The sequence below is a fragment of the Plutella xylostella genome, chromosome 5 (genome assembly GCF_932276165.1).
Source record: "Plutella xylostella chromosome 5, ilPluXylo3.1, whole genome shotgun sequence".
Lineage (NCBI taxonomy): Eukaryota > Metazoa > Arthropoda > Insecta > Lepidoptera > Plutellidae > Plutella > Plutella xylostella.
This window is the reverse complement of record NC_063985.1, coordinates 5316841-5336729: the sequence shown is the minus strand read 5'-3', so window position 1 is coordinate 5336729 and position 19889 is coordinate 5316841. Positions and strand designations below refer to the sequence as shown.

General features: G+C 38.8%; 1 protein-coding gene and 1 non-coding gene across 2 annotated transcripts in view; both read right to left on the bottom strand.

Moving 5' to 3' along the window:
- LOC105392727 (dynein axonemal heavy chain 8) overlaps nucleotides 1-17892 on the bottom strand; it is a 52421-nt gene extending 34529 nt beyond the window's left edge. Inside the window, exons 1-34 of the mRNA XM_048633313.1 lie at nucleotides 16954-17892; nucleotides 16712-16822; nucleotides 16409-16520; nucleotides 16095-16237; nucleotides 15553-15754; nucleotides 15027-15190; nucleotides 14572-14748; nucleotides 13934-14037; nucleotides 13433-13652; nucleotides 12921-13067; nucleotides 12549-12688; nucleotides 12250-12334; nucleotides 11855-12000; nucleotides 10414-10558; nucleotides 10131-10229; nucleotides 9779-10008; nucleotides 9341-9506; nucleotides 8878-9013; nucleotides 8673-8784; nucleotides 8526-8590; nucleotides 8154-8313; nucleotides 7848-7980; nucleotides 7382-7505; nucleotides 6775-6914; nucleotides 6423-6603; nucleotides 5814-6021; nucleotides 5537-5666; nucleotides 5043-5206; nucleotides 4718-4861; nucleotides 4495-4605; nucleotides 4187-4341; nucleotides 4006-4091; nucleotides 3550-3749; nucleotides 2436-2607 (exon numbers count right to left, since the gene is read on the bottom strand). Coding sequence (XP_048489270.1) covers nucleotides 2436-2607; nucleotides 3550-3749; nucleotides 4006-4091; nucleotides 4187-4341; nucleotides 4495-4605; nucleotides 4718-4861; nucleotides 5043-5206; nucleotides 5537-5666; nucleotides 5814-6021; nucleotides 6423-6603; nucleotides 6775-6914; nucleotides 7382-7505; nucleotides 7848-7980; nucleotides 8154-8313; nucleotides 8526-8590; nucleotides 8673-8784; nucleotides 8878-9013; nucleotides 9341-9506; nucleotides 9779-10008; nucleotides 10131-10229; nucleotides 10414-10558; nucleotides 11855-12000; nucleotides 12250-12334; nucleotides 12549-12688; nucleotides 12921-13067; nucleotides 13433-13652; nucleotides 13934-14037; nucleotides 14572-14748; nucleotides 15027-15190; nucleotides 15553-15754; nucleotides 16095-16237; nucleotides 16409-16520; nucleotides 16712-16822; nucleotides 16954-17760 — 5619 coding nt within the window. The 5' untranslated portion in view covers nucleotides 17761-17892. The remainder of the gene's footprint in view (nucleotides 1-2435; nucleotides 2608-3549; nucleotides 3750-4005; nucleotides 4092-4186; nucleotides 4342-4494; nucleotides 4606-4717; nucleotides 4862-5042; nucleotides 5207-5536; nucleotides 5667-5813; nucleotides 6022-6422; nucleotides 6604-6774; nucleotides 6915-7381; nucleotides 7506-7847; nucleotides 7981-8153; nucleotides 8314-8525; nucleotides 8591-8672; nucleotides 8785-8877; nucleotides 9014-9340; nucleotides 9507-9778; nucleotides 10009-10130; nucleotides 10230-10413; nucleotides 10559-11854; nucleotides 12001-12249; nucleotides 12335-12548; nucleotides 12689-12920; nucleotides 13068-13432; nucleotides 13653-13933; nucleotides 14038-14571; nucleotides 14749-15026; nucleotides 15191-15552; nucleotides 15755-16094; nucleotides 16238-16408; nucleotides 16521-16711; nucleotides 16823-16953) is intronic.
- LOC119692455 lies at nucleotides 1645-1849 on the bottom strand. Its single transcript, XR_005254245.2, has one exon. It is a non-coding gene; the product is annotated as a small nucleolar RNA U3 (small nucleolar RNA).
- Nucleotides 17893-19889: the final 1997 nt, after the last annotated feature.

The following is a 19889-nucleotide window of genomic DNA, read 5'->3' as shown; positions in this document are numbered from 1 at the left end:
GATTTTGCTCAATTGCTGCTTCTATGGCGCGTGTGTTGGAGCGACGGAGATCTCTTCGTATCAGCTTCTTTATACGCTTGTTGAGTACCCGTAGTTCTGACGAAGTGTCACCTGCCGACGGAAATTCGCGTCTCTGCCTCATAAGCTCGAGTGTCTCGCTTGAAAGTTTAGACTCCTTTCTTTTGCTTCTCATGCTAAAAGAAATAAATACTAAGACAACTCAACATTTATAAACAGCCCCGAAACTTTGTTAGTAGGTACTTATAAACTTATATTTTTACAAAACTATCATAATGTTTTTTAGATTCACTGCATATATAGATCTAAATAACCTTGCATACAAAATGATAGTCCAAGTACCGGCAAAAGGTCTATTTTCCAATAATCAAAAATCCATTTTATGTACTTACCTACTAACTCGTTACTAGGTAGGTAATTACCTACATAATAAAATACTTACTCACATGAAATTATTACTAATTACTTATACTTTTTAGGGTTCCGTAGCCAAAATGGCAAAAACGGAACCCTTATAGTTTCGTCATGTACGTCTGTCCGTCTGTCCGTCTGTCCGTCTGTCACAGCCGATTTACTCGGAAACTATAAGTACTACAGTGATGAAATTTGATGGGAATATGTGTTGTATGAACCGCTACAAAAATATGACACTAAATAGTAAAAAAAAGAATTGGGGGTGGGGCCCCCCATACATGTAACTGAGGGATGAAATTTTTTTTTTCGATGTACATACCCGTGTTAGGGTATCAATGGAAAGGTCTTTTAAAATGATATAAAGTTTTCTAAAAAACATTTTTCTTAAAGTGAACGGTTTTTGAGATATCAGCTCTCAAAGTCGTAAAAAGTATGTCCCCCCCCCCTCTATTTTTATAACTACGGGGTATAAAATTCTAAAAAAAATAGAGGTGATGCATGCTAATTAACTCTTTCAACGATTTTTGGTTTGATCAAAGTATCTCTTATAGTTTTTGAGATAGGTTGATTTAACTGTAATATTATATTTGCTGCTACGGAACCCTTTGTGCGCGAGCCCGACTCGCACTTGGCCGGTTTTTCTATTTATCTTCAATAATTTCAAGTTTCGCTCACAAGTCACAACTCACCATCACAACACAGAAATAATAATATGAAGGTAAGACGAAGACACTCCGTGTTTGGTCGCAATTTCTCGCCAACCGGCGCGGCGCGGCGGCGCGGCGGCGGCGGTGGCGGCGCGGCAGCGTCCATCGATGTGTGCGTGACGCTACTTGCATGTGTGTGTGCGGTGCCCGGCGCGGGCGAGTGCACGAGCGACAGCAATACTTTTCCTAAATACCTATTTCGCTAGGATCGCGAAGCTATACTCTCCTCTTAATGTTTGTACACCTAACTCAAATTATGTAACAGCTTAAATTAAACCAACCAAAATTAATAACTATTAGTATATCCTAAGTAAGTAAGGATATAGAGTTATTAATTTTGGTCGATATAGAACTTGAAGATTATGATAGATAAGGAATTCTATCCTAATCTTCAAGTTCAATGTCATCGTAAGATATTCTTATTATAACATCGACGTATTTTGAAATTTGTGCTTTCAAAATACGCCGATCACTTTTAAGTAGTACCTTATTAGAGTTTATAAAAGCCACTCAGACAGCGACAGCACCCCACGCCTCTCCCCTTGCGGAGAAAGGTGAACGATCATCGATGGCTGAAGATCACTGATCTCCGCCGGACTCACGCTCAGGGAACTGCGCCACGCCTCATCAACGTGACTTGTCCGGTCTCACATATTGTGAAGATCTCGGGAAGAGCTTACTATAGAAATGATCCTATGAAGTAAGGTCTTAATGCTACAAGAGTTGGTCCGCCGAAGTCACTAAACGGGAAAAACTCTTAATACCGCGATGTAGCGGAGGGGATAGTGTCATCTGTCAATTTATGTCGGGACTAAGTCGTCTATTAGTACGCTAGTTCGCGCGTAAGGCCGTTGCGTACGCATTCATGGTTGTTTCGGCGCGCAGACAGATGGCGCGGCTGGGTAGGGTAAAATGTACGTGTAGGGCGCCATCTGTGTGCAAACGATCGCACTATCGGTAAACCTAGCTCGTATGAGTATCACCACATGGCAGAAAATGACACATTCCAATAATAGTAATAATAGCTGATAACATACGCCAACGAGGTGAAATAATTTTAAAATTTGATTATACTGATTATCTAGCTCAAAATGAAATGTTCCCAACATAGGCAGATAGGCATTCAGTTTACCTATCTGTTAGTTAAATATAAAATGTTTCCAACTTAGGCAGATATTTAGTTTACTCAACTGATGAAGTGACCGAATTAAATATTCCAACAAACAAATGTATGTCACAGTCATTGCCACACTCTTATCTGTGTTACGTCACGATTATACAAACAAACATACTCACAGCAAACCTCTTAGCTTCAGCCGGCAGTTGTTTGGCGATGTCGCCTCCTACAAACACCGCTTCCAGATACATCCATAGGTTCTGCACTTGCAGCCATTTTTCCAGGATCTCCGTAGTGCCGACCAACTTGTTGATCCATGTCGCTATTTCTCGCTTGTACGGTAAGTTGTATCTGTGGATAAGACATCCATTTAAATACATATACGAGTACATGGCAATTAAGGCATATAAATGGCAATTAGGGATAAAATGGAAATTTATAGAGTTTAAAAGTTAACTATAGATCTAGGCTGACATGATTACGTTTATAGCACGATAATGCATTTCAGAGGAGTCTAGATCCCCGAGGGATACCCCTAGTAGCGCGAAAGGTCTAGAGTATCCATATCCATACATCCACACAGCGAACCTGTTAAATTTTATAAGTTTATAGTGCCTAAGCCCACCCATAGATGTCGTGCCAATCGCGGTACGTGATTTCTACATTAATCACGAGTTTTTTTTTAACCAATCCTACGTGCCAGTAAATACTTACCCCCAAATTCATAGAGCTTTATGACATTTTAAAATAGGTTTTAAATTAACGTGATAATAAAAAAAAACTTTTTGACTGACGTAAACAGTCCAAGCTCGTTTGTTTCAAAGTCAATTTGAACCTTGTTGTAAATTTACAATACGGCCCATGAATTTGAGGCTTAGAGTCTACTTATTTTATCCCACCTGTTGGAGGCGAGTGAATTTAACACCATAAGACTTCATAAGAGAATCTTCCAGCAGCGTGATGGTGTCCATGGTCTCCTGCGCCTTGATCAGCAGCTCGCCGCGGTTCTTGAAGTTGCCGAACTGCAAGTCTATGACCGCCCAGTCCGCGATCACTTGCTTTAGCTTTTATGTTTTTCTGACTCTATATTCCTCAAGATTTCAATGCTAAAAAAATCCTACGTGCCAGTAAATAGTCTACTTTGGCCCCTATTTCGCCATTCTCGATAACCAGGGATTGGTTCATCAATTATACGTTATCTCCATATTAAATTCTTGACAGATGTGTCAAAAGTCAACCACTAATCCCTGGTTATGATCTAACCGAGAATGGCAAAATTAGGGCTTAACCCACCTGTTGGAGGCGAGTGAATTTAGCACCATAAGAGAATCTTCTAGCAGAGTGATGGTGTCCATGGTCTCCTGCGCCTTGATCAGCAGCTCGCCGCGGTTCTTGAAGTTGCCGAACTGCAAGTCTATGACCGCCCAGTCCGCGATCACTTGCTTCAGTTTAGCTTCTATGTCTTTCTCTTTGACTGCGCTGATGCATATGTCCTGGGGGTTAGGTTGTAGTTGAAAGTGCAGTCGAGTAGCTGTGATATTTAGAAGTAATAGGCTACTCTGTCGAATAGATCAGGAAACTTAAAGGATGGAGATAATAAGATGTACCTATAGAGAACATTGTATAATTGAGTCGTATATAATTTCTTCAGTGATGCTATAGTGCAAAGGAAAACTTTGCTGAACTACTACTAAGACATAGATCATGATTTTTTTACAATAAATAAGTTATGACACTTATAATAGATACCTCAACGTCTTCCTTGTACTTCAAAAGAGGAGCTTCCATCACGTGAGCAAGAGTAAACGAATCCGATTGGACATCCAACACGCAATCTATAACAAAAACAAATCAATTTAACAGCCATTTTGTCCACAGATAGAAACATCGACGACTCTTTAGTACAAAAATAGGGGTTGAAATAACTAACGCAAGAGCTCCTCCAATCGTTTCCAATGTCGCTCCTTCATAGACTTGTCAGCCATCAGCTCCAGAAGTGGACAAGTCTGGTTGAAGTCATCGATCTTCTTCTTCAGATCTATAAACGCTGGCCAGTCTTTCATGGCTCTTGGCAGCTTGCGGCACCTGGGAATTGTATTTACAGTGAGGATCTCTACATTTCGTAAAATACATCCACCATCGCATGCCATTGCCATGCCAGTGTAGCTCCGAGCCATAACTTGTGTGTAGTTGAATGTGTTTGAAATGAATATTACAATTATCTAAAATCGATCTTACCTCACATCAAACTCAGCAAGTTGGGTTATGATAGCTTGAATATCGATGTCGACCCACGGCGTCTCGAAGTAGCCGTCGATCGAGTTCATAACAGCCAAATACAAACTGTATCTGTGAGCATAATATAAATATGATTACTTACACAAGATTTCTTAGCTGATAGTAGAAATTACGCATAATATATCTAAATAATAATTATAACTATTAGGTACACAAAACTTACAGTTTATTCAACAAGTTGAATTCCTTCTTCTTTTGGTGCAATATCGGGTAGTCTTTCACCTCCATTCCAAATAATCTTTCACCGTTGGAATACATTTCAAACCTTCTCCATAACTCATCGAATCTCGATTGGAACATTATAACTCTGTAATAAAGTAAATGCGTAAAAACTCTGCTAATATCTTTTTTCTATCTAGATATTAAGATAATAATATGCTCGATGAAAGATGGCTAAGGGCTGTAGTTAAAGAATAAAATTATGTCATAGCCAAAAAAAAACTTTCATAAAACCGCCCCAAAATGTTCCTACACACATCATCGCTTACCTATCACTAGCCTCCCTAGCCGTCAGCCCTGGAGTCATGGGCCCAAACGCTTCATAGTCCGCGTCAAACTTGAGCACGTCCTCGGCAAACGTGGCCACGCCCTCTGTCAACTCCTGCTGCAGCGGCCCTTGCATGTCCACTATCTTCTGCTGGACTTGTTGAGCCTGGGAATATCAACATGTTTTCAGTAAACACCACAAAAACGTCAAAAGAAACTTGAGATATAAGCGTAGCAATTGGATGACGAAAGCTGAATCTTGGGGCTTCCCTCAGGTCAGTTAAATATATATCAGTTTACAGTCATTGGCTACTGACGATGAAGCAATGGAATGGAAGTAGGTACAGATTTGAATCTTGCAGTACAGAACTTTGATCACATCTTCATTGCGAAAAATACGCAGCCAGAGACGTGCCAACTATGACAACATTAGCTGTTATAACTTTTTATTAAAAAAAAATAACATGATAACTAAATGAAAATAAACGCTCCTCACAGTCAGCAGCATGTTCTGGAAAGCGAACCGAAGCCCGTTGACCATGTCCTCGTCCTCTTTGGGCACGTCGATCTTGTACTGATAGAACGTCTCGTAGCTTTCCTCTATCAAATCCAACTCCATATCCATACTGTGTGAATAAAGCATTCCATAAAAAATATGAACAGTTTTCTTTTTTATGTAATCTAATATGTACTTACCTACAGGAGGGTACCTACTGCTTAGGTATTCTCATCTGCTTACTGCTTAAAAACATGACAGTAAGGATGTTTCTTACCCAATAAACTCTTCCCGAATTAGATTCAGGCACAACATAGCCACTCTAACGTCATCCAAGTCCTTGATTTTCTTAGCCATGGTCTTCATCCTGTCCTTGATAAACTGCATCATTTTCTGCACACGCTCCTTGTACGCATGACAGAGCAACTTGCCCAGAGTTCGCTTCCACTCTATTGACTCCAAATGCAGGCCGAGTTTTACCTTTTCTGAAATAAATAAAATAAATAAATATGTGGGGACATCTCACACACGGCCATCCGACCCCAAGCTAGGCAGAACCTGTGTTATGGGTGTCGGACAGCTGATATATCTACACAAATACATAGATAGATAGATACTAAATATAAATATCAACACCCAAGACCCGAGAACAAATATCTGTGTTTAAACAAATATCTGCCCCAGCCGGGAATCGAACCCGGGACCTTCGGCTCAGTAGTCAGGGTCACTAACCACTACGCCATTCGGTCGTCGAAATAGAAAATTACTATACTTAACTCTTTATGGGATCCACTCAACAAGTCTTTAAACTTTTTGGGGAGCTGTCACGCAATCTACGTTTCACAAGGTCCATAAAATGCTTGCCCTAACAGCGAAAAAACCTTACCCATGTTGATTTGAATGGAGCCAATGATATGCCTCTCGGGAAGATTGTCGACTTCCTCGGTCTGTGCCTCGTACTGCTTCAGCATATCTCTGATGATCACGTTCAGAGGGTTCGAATCCACAAACTCTTGAATCTGTTGCACTCTGTCTTCAGCCCATAAGGGTGCGTATCGGCTGTACGACTGAAAATGAATAAAATAATAAGGCACGTTACTTTTTGAATAAATCACCGCATATTTCAAACTACTTTTTCATGTTTTGAGACAGACGCCTTTTGTAAAAAAGCGTATACATCCCTAAGCTTTCTCTACCAAGTAGTAACGTAACTAAATCTGTAATGTGACTCACAGTACCTTCAGTAATTTCTCAATATCAGGCTTGTACATGAACATCATTCCTTGTAACGCCATCACGGAACGAACGGTATCTTTGTGTTCAGACACCAAACGGAAATAGTTTTTGAGGCCCATCATCGATCCTGACCTACCCGCATCTGTAATAGATTTTATCACTTATCATTATCTCTAGTACCACAGAATAATAACTAGTTCTCTACTACCACCGGTGATAGATCAGATAGATTCGCAGCTAACTCATAATAACAACATCTATGTACATACCAACACTGTTTTTTTTTAGATTGGCCACTAAAATAAAAAATAGGCACAATAGGCACTTCTTATAACGTATATACGTATTCTTTCAGGCAAAGGTCCAGCCTTAAAACAAAACTTTAAAATTATTGTAATCCTGCTTATATTATTATATTGTATATTTTTTTATTATTCTTAATGTTCTTTTGTTTGTTTCACTTTTAATTTCGTTTTTTTGTTATATTTTTTTGTGTACTTTTATGTTATTAGTATTTTTTGGTGTGTGGTGCTGGACACCGAATAAAGACTTTATTTTTATTTTATTATCTTATTTTCCGCTTGTTATGTAAGTAAATAAGTAACGTACGACTGGACTGGCTGCGCGCCGACACGACGAGGTTGGCGCCGGCCTCCTTCAGCTTCTTGAGCGCCTCCTGCTGCCCCCACATGAACACGTTGCGGTGCACGTCCATTATACAGTTTAGGACTACCTGGGGAAAAATATGCGGAAGCCGTAGTATCGTGGACGTGGCAAAATAATTTTATGTTGAATTTTTAAGTTGCGTTCACGACGCCAGCAGGCAGAGCGGCACGCAATAGTATTATTTACTCTATGGCAGAGAATAACGTACAAATTGGTACGCTGGCGTCATAGACGCGGATATTTTTGAGTTGTGCATATTTTGATAACATCGAAAGAATGCTCCAGCAAAAACGCATATTCTATAGAATAGATCCATCGACACAAACAAACAGATAACATAGCCACCTTCTCCACTGCCCCCTTTTTGCATTGTGGTACTCCTGATGCAATACGATTTTTCTGTAGCTACCTGAGAAAACGATGATTGTATCTCTTCCAACGTTGGCTTGATCAATACATTCGGTATATGCAAGTACATGTATGTCAGCATAAGCGGGTTCAGATTTTTCTGCTCCTCAGGATCAATCGTCATCGTCAAGAAACTGTAAAGGAAGTGTGATTTTCAATTTAAAAAACTTGAGTTTTCAGCTACTGAAACATAAATATCTTATTTATCAGCTTCCAATCGGCAATCAAAGTGGCTTTATAGCACTGTCTTCGAAGTGTATTTCAATTTATAACTATATAAAGGTACGAATATCTGTTGGAGAGATACCTTGAAACTGAAGCTCGTTTGCGCAGAACATCCAAGCTTTGTCGGGTACTTTTGATGAGAGAATCCACACACTTGGTGGCGAAGTACGCAAACAGCTCATTGCATTCGTTCAACACAAAGAAAGTCTCCCACAAATCCGGATTTTCAATCTCTAGAAAAGCTGAAAGGGACAAAATAATATTTCCATAAAGTTGAGTGGAAGCCACTATAGTAGCTGGATGGCGAAAGCCGACAAGGAGTTCTGTGAAGCAAGGTTGATGTATAACGTATTTTAGGTAGCGTGTCGAACCACATACCTAAGATGCAAATGCAATAGGTGCACTGGAAACTCTTGAACGAAGGATAATATATGGAATAGAAATTAAAAATTACCTGCGTCTTCGGGGAAAACTCTAGTGGCAGATGTAACTTGTTTCAGCGCTTTTTCTAAATCCAACCTGAAGAAAAAGGAGTTGACTCAACATTTAGTAATATTTCTAGCCGCATTCACCCGATAGACAATAATAAGACCGTAATTACCAGTTTCCTTTTAGATCTTTAATAGTCTGCGACGGTACGCTGTCCAGAAACTTGTTTATAAGTTCCATGACTGCCAACTCAGCAGTGCAAGATTTATTCTGCAATTCCAGGGCTAGAGAACAAATACACGTGATGATAATTAATAGGTATTGAAAGGTTCTATGTGTTATTATTATTAAATAAATTATCAAATATTCATATCTACCAATTTCGTCTCTCCTGGTGAGATTTTCCTCGTAAAACATGACGGGATCGACGGCTTCTTCTGGCATATGAACCAGCATGGTCTTGGATATCGAACGGAGGATCGCATCTATTCTCGCTTCTTTTAGGTCCACCACCTGTTCAATTATAATTTAGATATACCAAATAGACTCTACAAATGTAGGTATGTATATTGATTGAGACAAATATAATGGATACTATTATACAAGCCCTATCGTTTGTAGTATTGTTTTATTGTAGGAAATATTTATGTGTAATATATAATCCAACGAGGATTTACCAGGTGTGTGGGTATCCTGCTGGCGGAAGGAAATAAACAAAATAATATTACAAAAATCGATAGCCTGGTATCAAATATGCAGCACTAGGATCAGAACTTAGGACGATTAAAAGAAAAAGGCTGACCTAGCTTGTATAAAGCTAGGTCATTTATTATTAAGTACCTCTTTAACGAACAAATCCACTTCATCTAAGACTTTGGAGATGTTTTCGCAGTACGACGCTATCTCCAGCGACGTCCAGGTGATGGTGGAGAAGCCCGGCTGGAACGCCTTGTCTATCTTTATGAGTTGCGCGCGCAATAACGGCAGGTACAACTTTGGCATACTCCTGAAATTCAGATTCAATTCAGAGGTCGTTTGTTCTACGAGTACAATTACGTTGAAGTTTCTAATGACGGTAGACTAGAATGGTGATGATGAACAGATATAGAAACAATATGCGGTCGTTAAAGAAGTACGAGAAGAAAAAGTATTGACATACACATTATTATGGACAGGTAAACAGAGCGAGATAGCATGAATCCGTCCGCCATTTTCAAATTGTTTCTTTATGTGTGAATATTATTTCAAGAACACTTATTTATCTATGATGCAACCCACCTTCTTATCTGATTATTCCTTTCGACCAGGTGTTTAATCATTTCGTGGTCTGCAAATATTTTGTCCTTGCAATAGGCGACTATCTGAGCGGCATCAGGCACACTCAATCCGAACTGCCACATGTATTCCACCTCCCTTATACATTCCGGGATGTAGACATTGAAGTTTACTATTATCATGTTAGTGGTCGGGTGGCGAATCAGTAATGGGGCGATCAGGCCCAATCTCACCTAAAAAATAGTTCTACATGAAGATACTGTAACAATCGATTCAAAATAATTATAAATTACTTAAGTAAATTCTACAGGAGGTAGTTTAATAGAGCTAAAATATGGTGAAAAGTCTAACTCACCTGGCCAACATTTTCCGCCCAAGCATCGTGGTATATTAACTCGTACTCAGTGAATACGATTGACATGATATTAAACAGCTTTATACATTTCTGCGTGTTCTGTAATTATTATTAATAATTAGACAATACATATAAAGAAATGAACTATGATATTCTTTAAAAAAAACAGCCTCCTCGAGTGATGTAAAACGTCCTGCGCACCTATCTTACTGCCTAATCCTTTCAACAAGATGGAAAACTCTAGTGTAGCTGGAAGTAAATATAATTTAAAATATGTACATACAGGATGATTGATGACAATGTCCTGTTGCTTGAACACCTGCATCGGTTCCTGGGTGGTCTTGTCGTAGAACCGTATCCAGATGATCCTGCCGGCGGCCGGCGGCATGTTGCGCGGTATGTCCGGCTCCTCTCGCTCTTCGTTGTACCTTTTAATGATATTATTAGGTATGTATTATTTAATTATAAGCGCTAAGTTTCGGCATAGTAAAAGTTGTGTAAAGGAAATGTCAACGTTTAATAAATAGAAGAGCGACAGAGTTTTCGTAAACCACGAGCGCGCATGATGAGTGGAAGCAATAGTGGTATGTCGAGATTGTGGTACCTATGTGGAGTGGAAGTCAATAGTCTGCGTATCCCCTGGAAGACAGACTTGATTATATCGAAAATCTTGAGTATATCAGTGATGTGACCTTCCAAAATTGTGAATATTATAAGCGTGAATAATAGAAAAAAAATTGAGCTAACAACCTTATGTGTAAGTATTGGTTCTACCTTTTTTGGCATAAGATTTTTTTGCCTAATCTCGTATTGCATAGTAACGTTTGGTCAAAGTCTCGTTACGCCGAAAATCGTATGGCATAAATCTCGTTTAGTAAAAAGTTATTTCGCATAACATTGTTTAGCCTAATAATGGTATGGCCAAATCTTGAATAGCCTAATAATGCTATGGCATAGGTTTATACAAAGTAATAATATTCGTTTGGCTTTAACTTTGACGGAGCGTCTCCCTACATAGCGCAAACTGGTGCCTTGTATTGTTTCCGCTGTTTGAAAAACGCTCCGCTCCGCTTCGCTGCGCTCCGCTTTGGTTTTGATGAACATGTGCACCTAACACGCTCCTCCTCGCTTTGCTTGTCGTCGCACCTATTTTTAGGTTTCGATCTCATGGGGTTTGTAATGATTATATTGGTCGTTAACTTTAGATTTTTTGATCATACAATATCGTGATTTTCGGGATGTAGGAGAAAAATACCACAATTTGTACATTTATTACATACTGAGCCCCTGTTCCACAATGTCTGGTTAGTGGCTACCTGTGAGATAAAATACATGCTGTCACTTTCTGTTATTATTTTTTGACAGTGACAGCATGTATTTTATCTCACAGGTAGCCACTAACCAGACATTGTGGAACAAGGCCTTAATATATTATTTATTAAGATAACATTAGGAGAAACAAGATTATACATAGGTATAGACGAACATAAATTTGAGCAAACGAAACTTAGGTGTTTAAAGATTGTGCCTAAAGAGTTTTAGACGAAACGAGCCTTATGCCACATAAGTCTTGGCAAAGTGATGGTTCGGCCAAAAAAGTTTAGACCATACGAGTTATGCGAAATGAGTTTTGGTCAATAAAGATTATGCCAGATGAGCGGAACCCGTAAGTATTATATGAACAACTAACGAAGAGCTCTATTTAAACATATTAAACTTAGTACCTGTCCCTGAGCGTCTCAATCTCATCAGTGAACATGGCGATCTGCTCGTAGTACTGGTCCTCGAGATACAGACAGCCGAGCTGAAGCGTCTCGAACCTCGCGATCAGCTGCAGGGCGGTCTCCGTCGTCGGGCACTTCCTGACACTCTGTGAATAACAGTCGATACTAGAGTCATGTTCATTGGTAGTCATACTATACAGGTTGTTGCAAAAAGGGTATACTAAGCCGAAACCTAAAGGTCAATAAATAATTTAATCAGTCCGCGGACTGTACCAAAATAATATTACGCTTTTATAGGCGGCTATTCTTGAAAACATTACCTATAGAACCTCATTTTATAATGTTTCTCTAATAAGTTAAAGCTAATATTTGAGTTGTAAACAAATGTAACTTACATTGATCATAAAGTTCTCCAACAGCACCTCCTGGTTGGCCACATTGTCTTTGTATATTTTGTAGTCTTTGTCGAAATCCGGCCTCCTGCGAAACAATGAATAATTTATTATTTTGGTCACTTGCTTAGTGACTATTGCTATTTAGGTACTAGAATATTGTGAGTTCTCTGGATTTACTTTAATTCTTTGTAATGAAAGTCTTTTCAGAACGGACTGTATTTACTTTCTATATTCGTAGAAAGTATCTGAAAGAAGCTAATAGTAGATAGCGTCGGAATCTACCGCATCTAGAGATTTACCTGTGATCCAGAGCATCATAGGTCTTGGTTGAAATATTTTTGTACAGTTTATTGAAGGCGGCGGCTTGCTCCTCTATACCTTCGAGCGTCGTTTTATTCAGTACGTAATATTTTATATACGTTTGGAACAGGTCTACTATCTGGAAAAATGTCCTATTACTGCATTGACCATAAAACTTTATAAATAGACCCACATACAACATATTTATCAGACAGTATTATTAAATTAACAGGACATAAAAGTTATCTACCCTTATAAGAGCTTTTCACAGTCGACACAAGCCATGGGTAAATCAATTCATAGTAAATCCTCAGTAATGCGAAAAATTTACATGTGAGATAATTTTCCGTCAACAGTGAAGATATTCTTACCTTCTCAAGTCTATTCTTGAAGGTCTGAAACTTGCCAAATATGTACATCTCAGAACAATCAAAGGGCCGCTCGTCCGCAGCTTCTCTCATCACCTTCTGTGTCTCGTTGTAGCACTCGCGGTAAAACCCGTACAGGTTTAGGCAGAGCTGGAAATGATTTAATTATTTGGAAACATACTTAAGTCTACTTTCTGTTATGCCAAGCTATTAAGTATGTTATGGACGACGTGGAGGTATACGATAGGGATAAAACTGGGATAAAAGAAAGGTCTTTGTTCAACACCGCTTACAAGTCTAGGTAGGTACTAAAATAAATATATATACCACACGTAGCAACTCGTGCGAATTAATTGTGCACCTGTTCAACAAGAACCAGGGGTCACGCCGGGTACGCCAAAGCTAGTTAATAATTATGTATCTTCTCTGGTTTCGTCAGTCAGGCGCACGAGTATTATATCAAGAGAAATATTGTCTACATACTCCATCATACGCAAGTAACATTACAAACTTACTTGAGCTTTCTTAATAAAATTCGCTTTATCCTGATTCCAGATAGTTTTCTTCCCACCATTGGTGACATACAGCATGCACATGTTCAGTATTTGGTTGGTGACCTTCACGAGCAGGGTAGATATTTGCTTGGTCGTGTTGTAGTAGCGAGAGGTCGCGTAGACCATCCTGATTGTATAGAGGAGGCCTGGGATGAACTGCTGCATGGCCTGTGGGTCACATCTGGGGAATAGGTTTGGGGTAAATGAATGCTTTTAGCATTAAGTCCACCTTCTATACACTTCTATGTCATAATTGTGAAATAAAGTATTGAATAAAGTATTGTATGGGTAGGGTGGCAAGATTAGGCTATAATATGAGGAAAAACTAATGGAAAACTAAAGTTGAAAAATACGATTTTAGACTCTATGTAAGTGAATTGTCAATTTATTCAAAAAAGTAAGTATCGTAAACTTTTTTTTTGATAAAGTAGTAAGGTATTAGGATTTTATTCTATAAATTACCTGTACAATGGTTCACAGTATTTCTCCAAAGCATACAAGTACTTGACGTTATCAAAAGCTTCGTTGTAAGAGTCAGTAACTTGATTATCTAGGAGCTTCCATTTCTGCAAATTAAAATTTTAATTGGGTATTAGCTAAAATGCTCATTTGTTAGGTGGTTATAAAGGTCATAGCTCATTAGCGCCTCCAGCCCCCGTATTTTGTAACTCCGAGTGGGGTTGGTTGGTATAAAATGGCTGACAACTTAGAGAATTATTAATTAATAACTTTTTACTGACTTATCTGATTCCACAAACGTTTATGTTGAATGTAAGGATATATTGGTTGTTTTCGGTAAAGAAGTCTCTAAGTTGATACCAATTATCACCGGTTACAAAATACGGGGGCTGGCACCTTATCTATCCTATATTAACCGTACGAGGCGAGGCGGTGGTGCGGAGTTGGTGTTGGGTGGCTCTAATGAGCTATGACCTTAAGTATTATTTCTGGGGGTAATTTTATTATGATCCATCCGATTATCTCCAACCAGCCAGCCAAGCGTGGAAATTATAGCAAAAACTCCGTCTTGGAGAAGGCCCAACATGCCCTACAGAATATTACGGGATGTGTGCGTTTATTGTTTACTAGTGACCCGTTACCTTAATAAGCTTCGACTTGGCTCTGAGGAGAGTGTGGATGTACATCATGCAGGGCTCGCTCTTCATGTGCTCTATGATCGAGGTGAACGTCACGAGCTGCCCCCTCCAGTGGTCCAGCTCCGCCAGCGGCCCGATGTTGGGCGGTTCACGGCGCAACTGCTGACTTTGTACTAGGACCTGAAGATAATAAGATATACCAATAATTTATACGAATGGTAGCCATAACCATAGAATAACAAGTACAGTAGTATTCTATATCATAACTAACTGTTATGGCAAAGTTAATTTACCTACCAAGCGTGCGTAGATAGGGTCGGTAGATAGGTACTGTATGCTTATCTAGGCTTAACAATATGATAGGTAACGTTAACTCACTTAGGATGCGTGCCTATTGAAGTACTAGAGAAATACACTTAACTACTCATTTGTATAATAAAATTTATAGTAGTTATTACCATTGTAATTTGCCTGGCCCACTGTTTAACGAAGTGGCAAATCTCTTCTAAAACATGCGTCTTAGTAATCGCTTGTTTCATTTTCTCCGCGTCTGATAACTCGTCCTCGTATAGAAAGTAGTTCAGTTTGAACTTGATGCAATGGTCAAGATCCTTTTTGGTTTCTGGTAAAATAATAAATTAGTGATCTACCTATACGCAGGCGCTACACAGTGGGACTTATTCTTAGGAATTAGGTATGTCTCTGTACAAGTAGCTATACAGATATTGTACTTATATAGAGAACCGGGCCAATGAAGCATTAGTAAGTAGGTGGTAAAGGAAACTATTGGGAGGTTGATGCTTCACAGTGTTAGGGTTCACCATGGAAGTTTTTCTACTTCCATGGGGTTCATATTAGAATCTAACAAGAAAGAGTTACTCAAACTAAAGTAGGCACTTTCATTCAAAAGAGCAAAAAGTACCTATTCTTTACGATATTCCTGACTGGCATAATAAACCTACAAGATGCGGCATTCAAACTTACTTTCAAGATAATCGATAAACAACATAATCTTGGAAATATACTCCTTGATGATGTCAGAGCTCTTTGGGTTGGGCGGGTTGAGGTCCCCCCACGCCTTGCACGCCTGAAGCGCGGGGACATACACATTCATCATCGTTTTGAATACTGCCGACACTACATTCTCAGTCTCTTGGTCTATGTCGAAGAAGGCCATGTAATAATCCTGAAAGGTATTACAAGTTTTAGTTCACTATGGTATGTAAGATGTACTATACCAAATGTAAGGAGGTTTCCACTCTGTAATAAAATGTTTAGGTAAGTACATTAATATTGTGTAAATATGCTTGCCTATGCTTCAGGCTAATAGTAATTTGCATCCCACTTTTCGCAGTACCACCGACTCTGTTGTAGGTGGTTAGGTAAAATAGATCAAGAGCCCTATACCTAGCTGTTTTTGGAACATAATATAACATTGCGATCTACCCATAAAATAAGTGCTGTTTTCAACCCTAAAGAAGAAGGAAGCTCATGTTTATATTTAGGTAGAACTACATATTACATACATCAGCAACATTTCTCTGATCTATAGCATTGGTTTTAATCCGATACATTGCAACAGCTTTGCCTTCAGTTTCAATAGTAGAGGAGTCTGATAGGTAGGTTCTGTCCATATTGTTTTTTTGGTCAGGTACAAATCTGCCAGACTCTGTAAAGAAACATTCAATACTGATAATAAAGCAGGTACATTTTTAATATACTGAATTAGAATTGCCTAAAAGGAGGCATAAAAATGGATCTTTTCATTCATAGGAAAATTACTTTAACAAACGCAAAGATAAATTTATATTTTCAGAAAATTCTTTTCTGTTAAACTTACCCATTTTGAGTGGGGGCATCAGGGCATCACAAACAATGACGCAATTCCTGCCTCCCTCAGCCACTGCACTCTCCAGGAGGTCCATGTGTGTATCAGAATCATACACACCTTCCTGTAAACAAATATAATAATTTAATTTTAAAAAAGGTATATAATACTGTTTACTAGGGACTAAAATGAAATAGTAGCTTCATAAACTATTTTTAACAATGGTTAGACTGACTTGATTAGTCTCATTAGACAAATTATGGCTTTAGCTTTGAATTACCCTTACCTTTTTATTTACAATGTTTACATACTTACAAGGACATATTCTATTGGCTTATTCAGTATGAAGGCAGCAGTTTCAAGTAGAAATCTCTGCTGTGCCTTCAAAGCTGCCATTCTGTTATTCCGAGCTTCCTTTGCCCTGGCCTGAAACAACATAATCAAATTATTACTAAATTTATAAGAGATGGTCCTGACTTTTTAGAAACACTCTGGCTATCTATAGAAATTAAGGTAGGTATATGCTGAGGATTCTAATAAGAATGAAAAAGACCAACCTGTTTTTCTTTATAAGATTCAGATCCCAAGGCTAAAGTACTGCTCCTACTCTTCCTTTGCATACCCTGGATCCTGGTGCTAATGTCAAGGATTGCCTCCAATGCCGTCTTGTCCACCAAACATCGCTCCTGGAACATGGAAGGATGCCGCGACAGTTGCGAGAGTCGCGACAGGGTCCTTGTCCTAGTTATTTGATCAATCCTTGCGGCAATATCATCCATATCAGCAGCATGTGCTGTGGTGTCTGCAGTTTCTCCACCAACGCCTTTGGGTTCAGGTTTCCGTTTACCGTAAGATACTGATGCTGGCTTTGCAGATGTGGAAGGAAGTCTGCCGGGAACTGATGGCTCTTTTCCAGGCACTGATGGCTGTTTGTCGGGCACAGAGGGCTCTTCTCCGGGCACAGAGGGCGCTTCTCCGGGCACAGAGGGCGCTTCTCCGGGCACAGAGGGCGCTTCTCCGGGCACAGAGGGCGCTTCTCCGGGCACAGAGGACTCTTCTCCGGGCACGGAGGGATCTTTTCCGGGCACAGAGGGCTCTTTTCCGAGCACAGAAGGTTCTTTTCCGGGCACTGACGGGTCTTTGGCTAGTGTCGACGGTTCCTTTCCCACTGACTTTCTCGCTTCGTCGGCAGCATTGCTGGCTGAAGGGGCATCTGTGCCGCCAGCCTCTGTCGGTGTTTCTTTCATATTCACTCTTTTAGATTCTCTAGCTTCAGTCGTTTCCCCAGTAGTGGGTTCAGCCTCAGTTTGGGCAGCGCCTCCTGCCGGATCCGGCGCTGACTCGGGCGGATTCTCTTCTTCCATATTCGATAGTCTTTAGTCAGTGTTTACAGCAACAAATTCAATAGATAAAGTTATTATTAAATTAATACAAGAAAGAAATCCAACTTTTCTGTTGTTTGTTTATCTTTTCAAATTTGGAACTCAAAACTTAACCTTACTCTATGGTCATGGTCTATGGTGTAGCCAGACATACACTGTCTAATTACCACAGATTAAATGTTAGTTAAGTACAGTAACATGTTCAGTAGTCGGACAGTTATAGCCTAGCAAGATAGGGTAGAAAATTTACTTTTTTTTAACCGACTTCAAAAAAAGGAGGAGGTTCTCAACTCGTCGGGATATATATATTTTTTTTATGTATGTTCACCGATAACTCCGCCGTTTATGAACCGATTTTGAAAATAATAATTATTTTTTGTTGTATTGGGTTGAGCTCCCAGGTGGTCCCATTTTTTTTCAGAATTTTATCTCACCCCCATGGGTGGGTAAAGGGGTAAAAACAGGTATTAACTGATTCTAATGAAATTAAAAACGTAAATATAGTTCTTATAACAAAAAAAAAAAGGTGACCTTGAGCTGATCTGATGATGGAAACGGAAGGCAGTCAGGGGAACTCCTCAACGGTATATAGCAACTACTTCGTGTTTAGGCTTGAATGATTCGTATTGATTAGTAGGACTTTTTGGTATCATTTGCACCTTACTTTTGATTGAAAATTATTGCAAGTAAACTAAAAACTATAAAATAAAATAATAATTAAAAAAAATAAAAATCGACTTCAAAGAACCACTAAAATGTAAGAAATAATTTAAGGTTTACACAAATTCTACTCGTATGTGACAGTACAAATATACCTAAGCAGGAACTGTTCTTTTTTGAAGTTGGTGCCATATTTCTTCAGATTACTTTGTCACCGCACCAACATATGGCCATGTATTAAGCCATGTATTAACGGAAGTCACGTCTATGTCATAGACCTACTACCTCTAGACTGGCAATCGCCGTGTGCACTTTCTCTTTCTCACTCAAACCATAGATGTTGCCGACAAAAAAATTAAACCTAAATATGGGGAAATTTAACTTATCATAATAACAAAAACAAAACTTGAGTATATCGTCAGTTGATAGGAAAAAGACACTAAAGGCTAATTTTTCAATAGCCAGATAAAAGTTTTGCTGGGAAATAATTTTGATGCTGTTGCGTCTCAATGTTTCTCAATGTTTGTATTACCCAGATAACATTTATCTGAATATTGAAAAATCTGCCTTAGTGAGTTTTTCCTGTCAACCGACGATATAAGAAAAAAAACTTTACTCATACTTATTTGATTTCAATATAATTATTTAATATACACAAACTGAGTGGATTGTATGATTCATTGTCTTCGTCCAATCGAAACAATCCTCTTCAAAATGTGCCGAACACAATTTTTGTATGTTTCTTTGGTTCCCAATTTGTGCGACCGGTAATGTCTATCCATTTTCTTGATTTTTTTTTTCTGTCGGAAACCTATGAAGCAGAGATAAATGGATGAGCATGAGCATTATAATCGTGGGCCAAATATGTGATGGGGTTTTTTTTTAAAGGAAACACGCATTTCGTATCAATACAATAAACTTTATATTATACAGAAGAAATCACACATAGAAGAAAAAAACGAAACGAACGTTTCCTCACAATGAGAGGCACCTCATTTGAAAGAGGAGAATGACTCCTACAAAATACAATCTTCACAAAAACCGAATTCGTGCGCCCCATTTGTAAACCCAACCCGAGTCCGTTACAATTTCTAGTATTTTCTTTGCATACTATAATATTTGTGGGTAAAATAAATTTTCAATAACTTGCAACACCATGTGATTTGTTATGATATGGTACCTCGTAATTTTTACTTAAAACTGATACTAAAAGACCTTACAGTATTAAAATTAGTATCGTTTTATATTAAAATCGAGCCAATAGATAGTACTATGATGAATGTAAGCTTGTTAAACTTGATAGTATCTACTTACATGTGAAAATATATCTCATCCATCATTCCATCGTGTTTTCGTTCTATATGCTCTATACAACCGAACAAAATCCACCCACCCATGTCACACACTCGTTAAGTGATGATAATAGTCTAATAAACTTAATAAACACCCAC